At 42.8% G+C, this 16528-nt stretch overlaps 3 protein-coding genes and 1 long non-coding RNA gene across 6 annotated transcripts in view; 2 read left to right on the top strand and 2 right to left on the bottom strand.

Moving 5' to 3' along the window:
• The window catches only part of LOC132700012 (uncharacterized), a 59159-nt gene extending 54006 nt beyond the window's left edge, over positions 1-5153 (bottom strand). The window contains exons 1-2 of one of the 2 annotated variants that reach the window (XR_009618587.1): positions 5014-5153; positions 4905-4960 (exon numbers count right to left, since the gene is read on the bottom strand). This is a non-coding gene — a long non-coding RNA (uncharacterized LOC132700012). Of the gene's footprint in view, positions 1-4904 lie in introns of both variants that reach the window. The other variant, XR_009618585.1, reaches the window with a different exon arrangement.
• Positions 1245-6198, top strand: LOC132700010 (trehalase-like). Its single transcript, XM_060667056.1, has 5 exons — positions 1245-1774; positions 3015-3166; positions 3231-3489; positions 5113-5399; positions 5652-6198. The coding sequence occupies exons 1-5, from the start codon at positions 1283-1285 to the stop codon at positions 6151-6153; spliced, it is 1692 nt and encodes a 563-aa protein (XP_060523039.1). The 5' UTR covers positions 1245-1282; the 3' UTR covers positions 6154-6198.
• Positions 6199-6986: 788 nt separating this feature from the next.
• On the bottom strand, positions 6987-11997 carry LOC132698914 (putative pyridoxal-dependent decarboxylase domain-containing protein 2). The gene is made up of 10 exons (XM_060665237.1): positions 11758-11997; positions 11358-11695; positions 10694-10935; positions 10394-10623; positions 10246-10317; positions 9430-9681; positions 9301-9372; positions 8868-9246; positions 8438-8722; positions 6987-8383 (listed from the first exon to the last, which is right to left on the bottom strand). The coding sequence occupies exons 1-10, from the start codon at positions 11866-11868 to the stop codon at positions 7989-7991; spliced, it is 2376 nt and encodes a 791-aa protein (XP_060521220.1). The 5' UTR covers positions 11869-11997; the 3' UTR covers positions 6987-7988.
• An 84-nt stretch (positions 11998-12081) lies between these two features.
• LOC132698916 (ubiquitin carboxyl-terminal hydrolase nonstop) lies at positions 12082-16112 on the top strand. Of its 2 annotated transcripts, XM_060665240.1 has the most exons (7): positions 12084-12316; positions 12369-12613; positions 12666-12933; positions 12991-13241; positions 14934-15186; positions 15396-15652; positions 15706-16112. In XM_060665240.1, the coding sequence occupies exons 1-7, from the start codon at positions 12194-12196 to the stop codon at positions 15746-15748; spliced, it is 1440 nt and encodes a 479-aa protein (XP_060521223.1). In that variant the 5' UTR covers positions 12084-12193; the 3' UTR covers positions 15749-16112. The 2 variants fall into 2 exon arrangements, 1 of the variants encoding a protein (XP_060521223.1); XR_009618448.1 differs by lacking the exon at positions 15706-16112 and having other exon boundaries at positions 12082-12316; positions 14934-15339; positions 15396-15532.
• Positions 16113-16528: the final 416 nt, after the last annotated feature.

The following is a 16528-nucleotide window of genomic DNA, read 5'->3' as shown; positions in this document are numbered from 1 at the left end:
CGAGTGAGTTAAAAAGTTTACCGAACGTGTTGCATACTATACTTTTTCTACGGCCGTTTGTTTTTGGGTACCTTTTCGCAAAACAACACGAATACATTCGCTGACATGACCGTCAGATTTGACCAACGTCAAAATTCAAAGCGTGGGAAATATCTCCGAAAACATCCGATTGCTCCCAAATCCGTGAGGTAAAATCCCGCAAATATCCGAAGTGGCTCGGATTCATGGGAAACGAGACTGACGCGGTAAAGTGACGCTTTCCGCACGCTAGATCGGTGTGTAATTAGGTATTTTACAGGCGGGAGTCGAAAAATAATTTAAACTAACTACCGCATAAATTCTAATTTGTGATTAAACTAAAGGAAAAACACTTTTTGGTTAGTTTTAGTTAATTAGATAACACTGAATTCCTGTTCAATAACTTTTGTCTTTAAAATTTAATGAATTTTTGAATTTGTATTTATATGAATCGAGCGCCATTTACGTTGATATTTATGAAACGTCTAGTCAATCAAGTTGATAGTACGTCATCTAAGGACTGTTTGCGAACGTGGAGTTGATGAAATGGTGCAAAGAGTTTAAATGATTTTAGAACTCACATTTATATTATTTCAGTACCGTGGATAAACGAGTCATTACCGTAAAACGGAAATTTTGAATTTGGTTCTCGATCTTGACGCTGTAAATTTGCAGTAAAATGCTTTCAGGCTCTAATTTTGACAGTAAAATAGATGAATGATATGCATAAAAAAAATTAAAAATCTAGTTTTAAAATCTTAGAAAATTTAATTCAAAAAGTAATATTCTATAATACGTGCGTTTATTTTTTACAAATACACAACAAAATTGCAATTATGTACCGACTTCGGAGGTCGCTTCTTTAGAATACGGTAATAGTACATTCTTATGTAAGCCCCTTTGGTCCCTGCTCTTTTATTATTTTCCGCAAAATGCGTATCACAGACTTCATTTTTTTTTCAGCTCTTGTTATCGAAAATCAGATTTTGAAAGTGCTGTGCCCATTTGTTGAACAGAGAAACATCGTTTATTGGAAACCTATGCCTCTTGCTTTTTTTATAATCTTTTCGATAAGCACCAATCCTACAAAAAACCAGAAAAATAAGCGAAACTTTAACGTAATTCAAACCGAGTGCAAACCGTTAAAACCGTTTCAAATGACACCTCGATCGATGGGCAAAGTGTCTCATATATTTTGGGTGGTATGTCATCGACGACGTCTCTGCTGTCATTTAAAATTACGAGTAACCGCCACATCCCGATAATGATCCGACCTTGCCTTTTCGTGCTCGCGGTCGTCGTCGTCGCCAGCGGCGCGCAGAGACCATCATGCCAGAGTCCCGTCTACTGCCAGGGCGACCTGCTGCACGTCGTGCAGACCGCGAAAATTTTCAACGACTCGAAAACGTTCGTCGACATGTCGATGAAGAACAACCTCAACGTCACGCTAACCAACTTCGACATCCTGATGAGGAAAACAAATCGGAGACCGAGCAAGGCGCAGATCGAGGAGTTCGTTTACCAAAACTTCCAAATGATCGGCGAGATGGAGGACTTTTATCCGCGCGACTTTCGTCCGGAGCCGAAGATCGTCCGCGAGATAGATGACAAACAGATCCGGATGTTTTTGACGCAGATTGTCGGAATCTGGCCCCAGCTGACGCGGAAGATATCGCACCACGTGTTCGAGCATCCGGAAACGTTTTCCCTGATTCCGGTGCGGAACGCATTCATAATTCCCGGCGGACGGTTCCGGGTAAACACTCAGTATGCGCTTATTCGATAGGTTTTTTCGGTCGATTGTGAAGTCCGTTTACAAATAAGCAGACTTTTTCAATTTCACAAAAATTAAACATATTTTAGATCAGAAAGAGAATAGAAAAAGCACGGGAATCCAACATCCCTCTTTCCATTTGTTTCGTAGATTTTAAAAAAACTTCCGATAAAGTCACCTGTGGAAAATCTTAAAGGGAGTGAGGGTACCGTAATGCTTTATTTCACTTATCAGCCAGTTGTATCAGCACAGTACAGGATCAGTTAGATTCAGCTTCAAAGGAAATGTCCCTTGAACAAGGAGTCAGACAGGGGTGTATTTTGTCTCCTCAACTATTTATCATATACGGTGGGCAAAAAATAAATAATCTACGCGTTGCAGATGATACAGCACTATCTACTCACTAGCAGTCAAGAAGAGTTAATCAATTTAATAAATAGTGTAGAAAACAAAAACCATCGGCTCGGTCTTGAACTAAATGCACAAAAAACCATAATCATGATAGTTGATAGGCAACATAACCAAATATAAATCATATTGACCGCTTTGAGGTCGTTAAGTCATACGTATACGTGGGATCACTATTGACAGGCAGAAATGAAGCGTAGGTGCAAGGTCGGGAGACTGACCAAGATCTGGAAATACCGCCAGATTTCAAGAGCCATCAAAAACCGGCTAATCAACTGTCTGGTACACCCAATATTGACATTTGGCTGCGAATCGTGAACTCTCAGATAGACGGAACGAGATGTATTGTTATAAAAGTATACTAGGTATTCCATGGACTGAACGCCGTACAAACGTCTCCAGTATAAATGAACTTAATATTACCAACAAGCTTTCCAGTAAAATCCGACTTTAAAATTACGATTAAAATATTTTGGACATATAATAAGGAAAAGTCCGGACAATATGGAAAGGCAAGGTGGAGGGACGTAAACCACGTGGCCGCTCTCCGACTCGATGGATAGACCAGATCACGACTAGCTGTAAGCAAGCCAATGCACGATGTCATCGAGGTGACAAAAAACAGTAGATGGAGAAAAATCCATGATGTTACGCTGACTGAAGACAGAGAATCACAAAATTATTAGAATCACAGCAATTTTTCAATTTACTCGGCAACACTTGTATAAACAAGTTCGGATAAATCGTCATATATTTAGTTCGCACCGAATAAATAAATTTTACAGCGATTTTTTTATTCTTTCCTCATATTCAGGAATTCTACTACTGGGACTCATATTGGATCCTCAAGGGCCTGTTGCTGAGTGACATGAAAGAGACTGCGAAAGGGGTGATCGACAATTTTTTGTACATGGTCGACACGTACGGCTTCATCCCGAACGGGGGGCGCATCTACTACCTCAATAGGCGAGTGGGAACGCGTGACACGGGCGCCTCTCCGATGGCCCCTAACGTCGCGACGCTTTTCTAGGTCGCAGCCGCCCGTACTTACGCTGATGATGAAAGACTACGTACACTATACGAAAGATTTCGAGTTCCTGCGCAGCAACGTCAAAGTGCTGGAGCGCGAGCTGCGCTTTTGGCTGACGAAGAGGGTGTCGCCGGTCCAAAAAAACGGCGACGAGTATTTTTTGGCGCGGTTCGACTCGGAAAGCGACACGCCCCGTCCCGAGTCGTACCTCGAGGATTTAGAGACGTGCGCCGTGTACGAGAATAACACGGAAGATTTGGTTAGTGAACCGATGTTTTACGTTTACCGCGCGTCACAGTCGTCAAAAACCAAGCCGCGACCGATCGACGCGATATTGAGCTGGACGGGATACTTTAAACACGCGTCAAGCGAAAAACAAATGTTCCAAATGAAAATACAACGCGTCGCACAGAGGGACAAAAAGGGAAAAAATACGAAGCTGCAAATTCCGTGTATGAAAAATATATCAAGCATATATTATCAGTAAAATAATTAGATTTTCGAATACCAACCCCTAAAGCCCTAACGTTTTTTTATAATTACGAACTTTCCAATTTTCGAGATTTTCATATTTTATTACTCTCTACAATTTTTTTATGTTGAAATTTCCTCATTAGATCTCTTATAATTAAATATTACCTAGATTAAGATTATTAATTTATATCTACCAATATCAGAAAACTGATTCAGAGAACGCCAAATTAATCTCTCTAATGGATATATATAGATTTAGCTGCCGGATCAAGAAGGATGAACCACTCATTTTATCAATATCAATTATCATATAGCGATTAGATAATGTGAAAAAATATTGTGGCAAAAATCCAAACTTATTGACCTTCTTTATTGAACCTTCTCAAAAAAAATTTATAGTCAAATGCTAAATTGTTTCTGTTAAAGAGTTAATGAATTGAACGTTTTTAAATATTAAATAGGGTTACTTTTCAAAATAAATTTTAAGCCAATCAACTGAAAATTTATTGATCTGAAAATTGTTTCAAAAATTGAATGTTGAAACCATATAAGATTTTTATTTCCCCTATATTGTCATATTTTTTTATAAATACAAAATAAAACACTTTTGCAGCGGCCTCATTTTTTCTGTAAACTTAACGAACTGACTGAGAGTGAGTGAGTGATTCTGGTTCAACCGAAAGATAAGGCAAGATTATACAAAGACGATCCAGGAAAGTGCCATTGACTTTGTACTAAGTCTAACCGCTTAAATTCTACAGCTACTTAAATTAAAAAAAAAACACACATTCTTTTTCAACTGTGTTACTTCAAAACGGTTTCAGATATTAATTTGTGTGATCTATGATATATGTTTGGAATAGCTAGAGTAATTCGATAATATAGTAGTTTTGATTATGTTGATAATACAGGAAGTTGCGAAGCCACAATGAACAAAATTTTATGAAGGTCCACGCGGACCAAATTTTTAGAGCAATCTATCCTGCTTTTCGTAAATATCTATCATCAAATTTTTCATCGTGTATATTAAATACCTTACTACATCAAATCTATTTCATATGTTCTAGAAGTTAACTGATATTATCCGCATAACAGCCTTCTTGTCTCAATGTGCGCCGAGCCGCGCTTGCGCGACGGCCCGACATTGTCGATAAAACAATTAAAATCTACGGTGGTAAATTATTAAAGTTTAGATCCTACCTTGTCGAACTTTGTCTGCATTCCTTTGAATTGTCGCAGGAACTTCATATGACTTTCTGCAAACAATTTGATACAGTGAAAACGGCGACACAACTTTGACATCTCACACCAGGGCTAACTCAACACAATGGCCAACTTTATCGCCGCTGCTCGCCGTCGCTTTGTGTCTGTGGTCTGTGATTAAACAATGCAGGGTCGTAAATTTCAGCACGACTGTTACGCGGACATCAAGAGCGGCGCGGAGAGCGGCTGGGACTTCACGTCGCGCTGGATCTTTAACGGCAACGGCGATCCAGACGGCGACCTGTCCAAAATATCGACGAGACGCAACGTACCCGTGTGTCTTAACTCGTTTCTGTACAAGTCATTTGTTTGCATGCACTACTTTTACGTCGTGCTGCGGGAACCTACGGACGCGCGCTACTGGCTTGATCTGGCGGAGAAATGGCGACACAGCATCGAACAGGTGCTCTACCACGATGAGGACGGAATATGGTTGGTTGATTTTTTATATACCCGCGCGAATCCTAGTATAAAATTACCCGAGAAATAAAAAGTTATCAATTATTTCGACTATCTAAATATGGCATCAGCGCCATCGGGCGTACTCCTTCCGAAGCTTGTTTGAGGAGTACTTCGCTTCTGCGACCGATAGATGCCGCATATCGGAATTTCTTCTAGGACAAGTTTGAGTGATTTTGCGGTTCGATTTAGTTTCCTGACTGTCTCCTTACTTTCGTTCCGCAGGTACGACTACGACGCGAAACTAAACAGGCCACGAAAGTATTTTGCGGCTAGCAATTTCGCCCCCTTGTGGGCAGATGCGGTCGCAGCGGACATTAAAAGCGAAAGGGGCAACAAGGCAGTGCGTTATTTGAAACGGTACGGCGGTCTCGATTTTCACGGGGTGCCGTCAACGTTGCTGCCGTCAGGCCTCCAGTGGGACTTTCCTAACGCGTGGGCACCTTATCAGAACATTGTGATCTTCGGGTTGGCCCGGTCCGGAGACGACGAGGCGGCCGAGTTTGCGAAAATGCTTGCGAAACGCTGGGTCCATTCAAATGTCAAGGCGTTCGTTGAGAATAAGGTTATGTTCGAGAAGTATGATTCGGTGACGAGCGGTCAATTCGGGGGCGGCGGCGAGTATCACATTCAATCGGGATTCGGGTGGACAAATGGAGGCATTATGGAAATTATCGATCACTATTTTCGGGTCAAGAGGAGGAAACACGTTGGGCTAGAGAGATGAATTGTTTGTTTTCTTAAAGCGTCAAATTGTCGGCAAAATATCAGTAAAAAAATATTCGTACCGGCTTGTTTTATTTGACAGGAAATTCCCCGGGTTTTATTCTAATTGTTGGACTTGGTGCCTATTGCGACGAGAGAGTGACTGTTCCGTAAACTTACGTTGAAATTCGTCGCCGGCAATAATACACGAACGACAACTTCGTTACAACTACACACAACAGTTCTTGAATCAGAAGTTTGGAATTTGGTTGTGGTTCGTTCGCTAAGAAAAATTACCGGCCTAATCGACCTGCCCAATAATAGATGGCAGCACGCGCACTTCAATCTTCTGTCGTTTTTAAGTTTGCGCAATTGCAGCTCTGATTGGATTCTGTGGTGGAGCATTGCACGCGGCGGTTTAACCTCCGTTCGCTCCCGACAGAATCCCTTGTATTCATCCTCAAAAGTTTGATATCGGTTTCCACTGTGTGGACTTAGTGTTTTTAGTGTTCAGTGCATGTTTTAAAGTGATAATCGTCGTCGGCCCCGTCGTTTTTCCCTGTTCACGCCGGTATGAAGGCCGGATGGGTCCGGTTGGTCCGCGGGGTAAGCGGGGGGAAGCCGATTTTTTTGGTATCGGTCAGAATCGTTTTTTGCTAGCTGAGCAAATTATTGGTTATTTTTCTTCTTTGCACGTGGTGGTCATTGACCAGAAGCGAAAATCCTCGACGGAAGTCGGCAATGGGCGAATGATCCTAGCAGTCGAGCCCAACATTTTTTTGTGAACGCATAATTGAATTGAATTGCAGCTCTGACTTTTTTTTTAATTGACGTTCTTTTTAGAAATATTTTTATTCAAATGGAGTTTTGTTTTTGACCAGCGTCGAAAGCACAGAATGAAATGATAAAACCAATTTAGTGAATGTGAAAGCGTTAAAAATCGTGTTTGCTTTGAATACACACGTCAACAACCGTGAAGGTGGCATTATAGGGTCTAGGTTCCGGGTATTTTTATGCACTTTACACGCTGCCACTCCGAAGACGCCAAGGGATGGAGGGAAAACAAAATGCGACTCGAATAAAATCTTTATTTTACAAATGTCAAGCCTCGCAAGCTCTTTGGTTATTTCCTCGGCAGCTAAGACCTACCGACGTGTACAACAAGGAAGATCCGGGTGCACCAAATATGTATTTAAAATACATTCTAATACGTACAGTCCGCAACGGTAAAGAATATAATACCATAAAGTAAAAATTAAATGATAACAATGACGAGCCAGCTCGCCTCGCGTATGTACACCTTTACAGACCCGGCTTCGGCGCAAGACGGATTTTCGAACGATGCCAAGGGGGTGGCAGAAAATAAAAAAATATTTTTTAACGAAAACTTACTAAAGTAATAAAAAATATATACAGCCTTTAAAAAAAAACTGGCTAAATGTGCACCGAACTTTGTATGCACAGTTTTGTAAAATTTAATGGCTCTTGGCAAAACTCGTGCTGTATCTGCTCCAGCGTCGGCGGACCACAAAGTCAGGTGCACAAAAAATCGAAGTTCAAAGAATAATTTAAATTTTAACTTTTCTTTAAAATAAATAAAATCTAAACTGGAATTTACGGGAACATTTCAAAACGGTAATTCTTTGTTAAACCAAAAAAAAGGCAGACTATTCAAAAATCAAAATCAAAAAAATTAAATTTGTCAAAATAGAAAAGCTACACGACTAATAATCCTCCAGACACGCCCCCTTTCTACTTTTTCGGCATACGGCCGCGCTCGAATACCGAAACAAAAAAAAAACAATCGCAAGTCGCCAGGCCCTACGCCCATCACTACACCTCCACGTAATACGTCAGTTAGGGCTTCGCGGGAGGCTTCGTCAAATCGTCGCTATCCTGGGAGGGGCGGTTTCCGCTTCCTCGCCCCTCCTTTGCGACCGATGCCTGACTCGAGGCGTGGCTACTCGACCTCGAATGGTTCGCACTGACTGGCGTCTGAATCTGGGGCGTCGGCGGACTCTTAGGTCCCCCTGTCCCCGCTGTCAACTGCATATGATACTTGTAGATGTTCTCCGTCGACTCGACCACGCCCTGCGTCAGGTTAAGACTGCGGCCCCGTATGCCCGCTTCCTTCGTCTTTGGCGACCACCAGTTCACCAGATTGCCAACGATAGGCACGTGTCTGATGATGCCCTCCTGCCACAGCCTTTCCTCGTTTTCCTTCTGCAGGTCCTTGGTAGCGGTTTCGATGCCTGCGGGCCCGCCCCCAGGTTACTACCTCCTCTCTATTATCAAGCTTTTTTTACCTTTCTTGACGATTTCGCTCATGGAGTCGAGGACGCGCGAATTTTCCTCCACCGACTGGCCGACCCGCACCACCAGGTTGAGCAACTCCTCGACGTCGGATTGGGGGGTCAACATGCCAAAGCGCACGCACACCAGGCCGTCCTGTCCCTCACCGAGGGAGAAGGCGGCGTCGGTCGAACGGAGCGCATCCACCAACGCCGCGTTCAAATTGTTGAGCTCTTCCCTCGCTTGGTCGGTAAGCAGGTTCTCCCAACCCTCGGGGCAGTACCTGACCCCGCCCATACCTAGACGTCCCCATATACTGTCTACTAATAACTCATTTGTCACTTTAAATACTTTAAAAGGTCCAAGTAAACGCCCAACGAATAAATAAAACCAGGTAAATACATGACACCGGATAGTTTTGGTTAGTTTTAAACCTCTACTTACCGGCCCATTCGGGCAACTCGACGAGTCGTAACACTGGCGACCTGGCGACCAGCTTCCTAAAAGTCTCGCGGTGGTGGATAGTGGCGCGCAATATGACCAGCTGCTGCTCAAGGCACTGAACAAACGCCCTGAGCTCGTCGACGGTCGGTTGGCGTCCCGACGTCGCATTCTCGAAAGGACAAAAACGCAGCACGACGCCGACGTTATCCAGCTCGCAAATATCGATTGGCACCTGCGGGGCGTCGATCTGCAGGATCTGTCCGAGCCACGAGTTGAGCCGGTCATAGTAGGGAGGTACACGGACGACGCTCTCGCGCTCCTCCTCTGCCTCCGGCGTGAACTGGAATACGACGCACGTCGACGTCGACTCGAACAGCATCTGCGAAACGTGAGGTTCGGGGGAGGTCCATTACAGTGGGGAGCAGATACCGACCGCTACGGTAGCTGGTTTTGACATCAGCTCGGGTATGGTGAAGGCGCCGGTCTCGCCGCCCGGCCTCGGACCCTGCAAAATTTACAGCGCGATCGGTGCTGGGAAGGGATTTCGAGCGCGCGTCATTACCAGCAGCCTGACGTGTTTGAACACGTCAAGCGCGGCGAAAAGGCGCTCGCTGGCTAGGAAGTTGTCGCGCATGCGCGCGATCACGCCCTCCTTGCCGAGGCTCTGGAGCGCGGCCCACGCGGGCAGCGCCAGTATCCGCTTGCCGTGGTGGTCGGTGTTAAGGCCCGCCAGAAGGGGCAGCGTGCTCTCCCTAGAGGCGCCCACTTGTTTCCGGTTACTATTCGTTGAACTGTCCCATAACCTGTACAACGTCTGCACGCGCGCGGTCAAGGGCAAATATCGGAGTAAACACCTTAAAATCGTTAAATCCCGGTCACGGCTTTTTCCATTTGGTCTATTAGTATTGTCTAAAGATGAAAATGTGTTTGAAAAGGTTTTAATAAACAAATTTAAAAAATAATACTGAATATAATATACCATATACCTCATTTACCTCATTCTCATTTTGTCGTATTTAACAAATAGTTTAAAATCAAGTCAATATCTGGGGGTTGTTTATACTTTCAAGTGCCATCGAAAACTTGAACTGTGAAAAATGTTACTAAATACCCTAAAAACACTGACTACACTCTAAATATCGGGAAACGTATTGCCGCCAAATAATTATCACTTTAATTTTGAATCGTTGCCCAAACGAACAACTACAACATGCACAATCCCATCTGGAAATTGCCGAGAAAAACTCATTTTAAAACGGGTTAAACACCTGCAAATTACCTGATAAACTATTTAGTTGAGTACACAAACGTATTGCCTTTTCAAATATTTAATCCAATTTTAAAATCGGTTAAATACTTTTTTTCCCCAAAAGGATACAACGTTCGGAAGACCCGGAACGCCCAACCAGCTGGCCGGGGTCAGCGTAAAACTGTCGGCGATCGGGTTTATCTACAAAGAAGTTAAAAAAAAGTATCGAAATCGATTAAAAAGGGTTTCTCGCGGAGAGCGGCGTTGCCAAACGTACCGGCCCGTTCCGTTGGTGACTGGGCAAGGTGAGGGCGGCCAAACTGTGACCGCGCACGTGCAACCAGCAGTCGTAAGCGCGACACAGTTCCCTTATCCTCGGTAGGTTGTCCACGTGGCCAGTGACGGGCGTTCCCGCGTCCGCGATCACGATCGCCGGTACCCGACCGTGGGCGGAGTCGTCCGAAAGCATTTTCTGCAACGCCGCCACATCCATCGTGTGTTGTGAGCCTGGAATCTCGCGGAAATGGCAGAAAAACTAACTTTAAATCGAAAAAATATGTATAGAGTGCGCGCTTACCGAAATGGGTATTCACGGGCACGGGCCTGACGCAGGCGAGCGGCAATCCCAACTGGCGGCACATGTGCTGCACCGCCCCTAAAGGACTCGCGATACTGCTGTAGATGGTGGGCGGGGATGAGGTGAACGCCAGCGCGCCATCTTCCAGGTATCGCGGGTACTTGTAGTGTAGCATCATGCGAGTAACACGGACCACGCCCTCGAGTAGGTCCTCGTGGTAGAACGCGGAACAATCTAGAAATCTGAAACGGGGCATCATGGGCGGCCATTCAAAAGGTAAATAACATTAGGAAGAAAAAATAAATAAAAAGATCCGATTAAAACGAACACTAAGCGCACTATTACCAAGCACTCCATGCTACGTTAGTCTTATTTTAAATTTTCTTGTCCAGGCAGTCCAACAGAATAGTTCATTTTACTTAAAAAATCGGCAACGCCGGTAAATTTGTTTCCCCATCAGTGTCCCTACCTAACCAAAAGCTGCTATATCCCTCTTCTGTGACAACTTGGAAAACTAATGAAATTTCAAACTCATGTGATCATTTTTTACCGCTTTGCGGAAGTTCTAATGAGAAATGCTAATCCCTTTTAAATCGGTATTAAATAATTAAAACCCCCTTTTTCGAGGGGCGCGACCTTTGTTCCTTGAAAACATAAAACTCACCCGAACATTTGGCTGATCCATCGCGTGGTATCGGCCGTGAACCTAGCGCTCAGTTTCTGCGCGACGGGACGTTGAAGGCTGCCGCAGAACGCGGCCAGACTGTGCGAAATCATCACCAATTTGGTGACACTGTCGACGGGGGGGACGTGCAACGGTTCACCGTCCTCGTCGGTCGAAATTAGACCCTGTATTATCTGTATTATTTCGTTGCTGTGTTTTTTTTCGAGGCCGAGGAACACCGTCGTCGCGGTCGGTTTTTTGACGGGCTCGGCTTCCACTGCCTGTTCCAGGCGGCTTACGATTTCCGAAGCCTCGATCGCGATCTCGCCCAGGTGCAACTGAAAAAACGATTTGCGACAACTCTGACGATTAATAGGAGCCGCGATTGTGCGATTCTTACCGAGTTTTCCGGCGTCGGGGATTCGCTTTCGGTCTTCATGGCGGTAGTTTCGGAATTTTCATTTAACTGCGCCGACGGTTCTCTTAGCGGAGACGGTGATGACGAAGCCATCGTGGCAACCGTTTGATGTGGCAGACGAGTTTCGCTGCTTCGCGAAAAGACGTGCCTTCGTCTCGTCGCTTTCGTCTAGTCTCACGGGACACCCAGATAGTTGCGCCGGGACGTACTTCTGCTCGTATTTCGCGGAGCTTAAAATGTAAACAAATCAGCTGAGCGTCAAAAAAGTAAAGCACAGAATAAAAAATTGGAGTTGCGTACCGCTAATTTGAGGTTTCAACTAGTTTTTCTGCATTCCATGGTTGATATTGTTGTGTATGCAGTCGCATTTGATTGCGGTTGATTTTGTTAGTGGTTGTCGTGTTTTTTCGATTTTAAAATGAGTGCTCGGGGCTGCGAGCATTTCGAGCGGTACAAAAGCAACCCAAAAAACATGGACAGCTTGAAATGGACGCATATGGTGTTTGTCGTCGGCAACAGTTGTGAAGCAAAAGCGCTGAAAGTAGCGGTGTGTCCGCGGTTAGTCCCCGATCTACCGCGCGTCATTATTTTAGATATGCAACGTATACTGTCGCGCTTGCAAAAAACGGGGCCCGTCCATGCATGTGTGTCTCGATTGCTACTATTTCGGCTGTCGCAATCATATGAGAGAGCACACGGCGGTCGAAGGCCACTTGTTCTCCATGGACCTTTCATACGGACAGCTGCACTGCACTCCCTGTGGTGATTACATCTACGACGCCGCTTTCGACGCGATCGCGTGGAAAAATAAAATGAGAGCTGGCAGGTTCAAAAAGAGGTATTAACCGATGCCATGTTAATCAATACCATTAAGGAAATGTATTATTTAGATTATTCGACTGCACATCATGGGATCCCACGGACGAGGAGAGGCAGCTCCTCGCACACAGAACCGAAAGAATATGCATTGGTCCAGATTCAATGATGGGTTTGAGAGGATTAGTGAACATGGGTTCAACTTGTTATTTGAACTGTATTGTGCAAGCGCTTATCCACACTCCCCCACTGAGGGATTATTTTCTAGCTGAAAGGCATAAATGTAAAGGTGTATCGGGAGATGACGGCTCAAAATTGGCCTATGTGTCGCAACTGTTCCAGGTTGAAATGTGCTGAGAGTCACACACTTGCCGGGTGGTACTTTCAAAATGATTTCAGGAGTTCTATAAAGGATCAACGATTCCATTGGCCCTCCCTGACTTATTGAATTTGACATGGTCCGAAGCCCCGCACCTAGCGGGGTGTGTACAGCAAGACGCCCATGAGTTTTTTATAGCCATCTTGAACGTGTTGCATAAACACTGTTCTGAAACGGTTGTGAAACCCACGCCTATCAATGCTTGTCCCTGTATCATTCATCAAATATTCACGGGACATCTACAAAGCGACGTGGTTTGCCAAAATTGCAAGTATGTACCTAACCCAACATTTCTTAAGACATTCTGATGCGCGCGCAGAGTAAAAACAACATAACCTGGATCGCGCGATTCTATGGGTAGATTGTCCACTGCATACAGAATCCGAGTTTTTCAACTTAATTTCGGTCAAATTGTTATTCTGTTCGATTTAGTGAATAGATAATGCCTTTTAGTGATATAACTGTTCCGCGGTTTCGCTGTTTTCTCCATACACGCCGGTAACCGGGCCGGATGGCCCTGGAGGTCCATGGTGGAAGCCAGGGGAGCTTCGTGAATGGGTTGGTTGGTGATCAACATAATTCGTTAACCTATTTGTATTAAAGTTTAAACATGGTGTACATTGTTAACCCTGCTTGTATTAATGTTGAACTATAGTAGTAACTAAGCGAATGATCTCAGCAGTCGAGGCCAATACAAGTAAAGAAGAAGAAAAACCTGGAGCGCGGACTTCCTTAAAAGCATGGAATTAATATTCCTAGAAGGCTGGTAGGAAGAGAAACCCTTCACGAAGAAAGAGAGACAGGAATACTCACACTGTTGCAAAATAAAAGAAAAGCCCTACTTGATCTATATTTTAAATATCTGAGAACAATTTATTAAAGCAACACAGACCTATTTAAGTAACCCTCTGCTTGAGAAATAATGCTTTTCTACTCCCGTCTGTAAAATACCTAATTACGCACCGATCTAGCGTGCCAGAAGCGTCGCTTTACCCCACGTCAGTTTCGTTTCCCACGAATCCGAGCCACTTCACACATTTCCGGGATTTTACCGCACGGGTTTAGGGCCAATCGGATGTTTTCGGAGATATTTCCCACGCTTTGAATTTTCACGTTTGTCAATTCTGACAGTTATGTCAGTGAATGTATTCGTGTTTTGCGAAAATGTACCCAAAAACTAACAGTCGTAGAAAAAGTATAGTATGCAACACGTTCGGTAAACTTTTTTACTCACTCGTTTATTAAACACTCGCTCCGCTCGTGTCAAATAAACTCGTGAGTCAAATGCCGTTTACCGCACTTGTTGCATAATATACTATTATGTATTTTCTATATATAAAGCAAAAAGATTCTCAGTTTTTTTTGTTAGTAGTTCTGATGTTGAAATTTTTGTATGTAACTTCGCAACTATTATGCTGTTTTGGATAGGTTGTTTTCTGATAGTACATATACACATGCGCAATAATCTCATAACCCCAGAGTTTCTTTCTAACACATTTATGTTCTGCATCCATTTCTTCATGAATTAGATTGTGTGACTTAAAAGGTTTTAAAAGTCCGGTAGACAGGAAGCAATCTCCACATCCATTTTATCGGATAAAAATTACCTATAACAAGGAATATTTTTTAAATGCTAATTTTTTGGTAATAGAAAATTTGTTCGAGCAAAATATGTATAATTTTTTTGGAAGCTTTTTGTTTTTATAGGTTATGTTTTTAACTTTTGACACTCAATAAACATAGTTATTGTTGCATTGGGGAAATCCATAATCTCAAAATGGAAAACTAGGAAATTGGAAACGTTTGATGTGCCAATAAGACAAAAAAGGTTCTACAGTTGCTTTTGAACATTTTTTAACCCCCGATTTAACGAGTGATTCTCATAAATGACAAAAATAATTTTTATAGCATCAAAAGAGTGAGAAAATTGTTTAAGAAACATCTGTTCCCTTCCATAATTCAGTGGCGTCTCTACGAAGATTGAGTTGAGCTGGGATTTTTCGCTCGATTTGGGGCCGGTCACATTAAACGGCAGACCGCCGTGCTCCCTTGCCGACTGCCTGGAAAGGTTCACTAGCGTAGAACATCTGGGCAAGCGCGAAAAAATCTTTTGCGAAAATTGCGGCTCGAACCAGGAATCGACCAAGCAATTTACGATGAAAATGCTGCCCATCGTCGCCATTTTCCACCTGAAACGTTTCGAACACCTGGAGAACGTGAGCGAACTTTTTTTCATGCGCCGTTGTCACGTTTCACATTCATGGCATACTTTTTCTTTACAAAATTAATATGTCCTAGATAATAACGATTCTGAATGAAATTTGTTTAAGTCTGTTTAAGGTTTGGATAAACAGAATTCACTTACTTTCGTAAGCTATTAATTTCTGTTAAATTATGTGGGGTATAGGAGTTAAATTTTATTTAGGGTGGGCGAAAAATCACCACATCGATTTCGTTTCCGGAAATGTTGGATTTGACGCCGTTTATGAGTAGAAGGAAAAACCGCACCGCTTTTCCATTCGATAATCGCTACTCTCTATTCGCGGTCGTCAATCATTGCGGCTCGAATTTCAGTGGCGGCCATTACACTGCTTTCGTTAGGCAACAGCAAGATTACTGGTACCAATGCGACGATACGTTCGTGACGCGAGCGAAACTGAACGAGGTGTTAAATTCGGAAGGGTAATTTTTCAGATCGTGGCCTGTCACTATACGTTATTCGTTTTTTTTTTTAGGTACATCCTGTTTTACCACAAACACGTCTTAGAGTACGAGTAAAAGGTGTAATTTATTTTCCAAATAAAATTACGTCAATTGGAAAGAGTCCAGTTCCTTTGTTCTTCCCCATACAATAATATATCCTCTCTCGGAGCAAACTTTCTAAAGTAATTAGTAATGAAGTTTTTCATTAGTAATGAAGTTTTTGTTTTTTCTATTATGCTGTTACACCTATAGGTTTTGGTAATAGGATCTTTCATAAAGGGACCCGACCTAAACGACAAGTGGCCTTGGAAATGTCATATTCTTTAAAGACAGAGTCTCAATATTATATACGGTTGGAGTATGCAATATGCCCATAACTTTATAGCACACCCGCTTAGATTAGGTCCCAATAGTACTCATACTATTATCGATTGGGCCTCCTTTTGCAGCGACATTTGTAAAGATACTATTGAACAAACCTTAATGGAATTTTTTTTTGTTCATCTGTCACAGTAACATTTCTGCTGATATACTATATATATATATATATATATATATATATATATATATATATATATATATATATATATATATATATATATATATATATATATATATATATATATATATATATATATATAGATATATATATATATATATATATAGGATGTTGTTTTCATGATATCAATTTTGAAGCGCGAACAACTGATGTACCGACAGGGAACCCAGTGTTTTGGCATATAATATTGCTATTGCTGTTAACTTATTGCAATAATTAAATAAAACACTACTACTAAAAAATTAGCCGTTTTTTATGCTTTAATATGCCTTAAAAATTTACTAAGGCATAAGTAT

This window comes from Cylas formicarius, unplaced genomic scaffold (genome assembly GCF_029955315.1).
Source record: "Cylas formicarius isolate icCylForm1 unplaced genomic scaffold, icCylForm1.1 PGA_scaffold_3__17_contigs__length_32017465, whole genome shotgun sequence".
Lineage (NCBI taxonomy): Eukaryota > Metazoa > Arthropoda > Insecta > Coleoptera > Brentidae > Cylas > Cylas formicarius.
The sequence above is the reverse complement of the archived record's forward strand: the minus strand, read 5'-3'. Positions and strand labels throughout refer to the sequence as shown.

Excerpts from the sequence above, each read along its gene's own strand:
- LOC132700010 (XM_060667056.1), top strand. The coding sequence starts at position 1,283 with ATGATCCGACCTTGCCTTTTCGTGCTCGCGGTCGTCGTCGTCGCCAGC. Across the intron at positions 3,490-5,112 it reads AGAATAACACGGAAGATTTG|CACGACTGTTACGCGGACAT; the intron begins GTTAGTGAACCG and ends CGTAAATTTCAG. Across the intron at positions 5,400-5,651 it reads CACGATGAGGACGGAATATG|GTACGACTACGACGCGAAAC; the intron begins GTTGGTTGATTT and ends TTCGTTCCGCAG.
- LOC132698914 (XM_060665237.1), bottom strand. The coding sequence starts at position 11,868 with ATGGCTTCGTCATCACCGTCTCCGCTAAGAGAACCGTCGGCGCAGTTA. Across the intron at positions 9,682-10,245 it reads TTCCGGGTCTTCCGAACGTT|ACGTTGTACAGGTTATGGGA; the intron begins GTATCCTTTTGG and ends GCGCGCGTGCAG. Across the intron at positions 9,373-9,429 it reads TCAAACACGTCAGGCTGCTG|GGTCCGAGGCCGGGCGGCGA; the intron begins GTAATGACGCGC and ends TAAATTTTGCAG.
- LOC132698916 (XM_060665240.1), top strand. The coding sequence starts at position 12,194 with ATGAGTGCTCGGGGCTGCGAGCATTTCGAGCGGTACAAAAGCAACCCA. Across the intron at positions 12,317-12,368 it reads GTGAAGCAAAAGCGCTGAAA|ATATGCAACGTATACTGTCG; the intron begins GTAGCGGTGTGT and ends TCATTATTTTAG. Across the intron at positions 13,242-14,933 it reads GTGGTTTGCCAAAATTGCAA|TGGCGTCTCTACGAAGATTG; the intron begins GTATGTACCTAA and ends TCCATAATTCAG.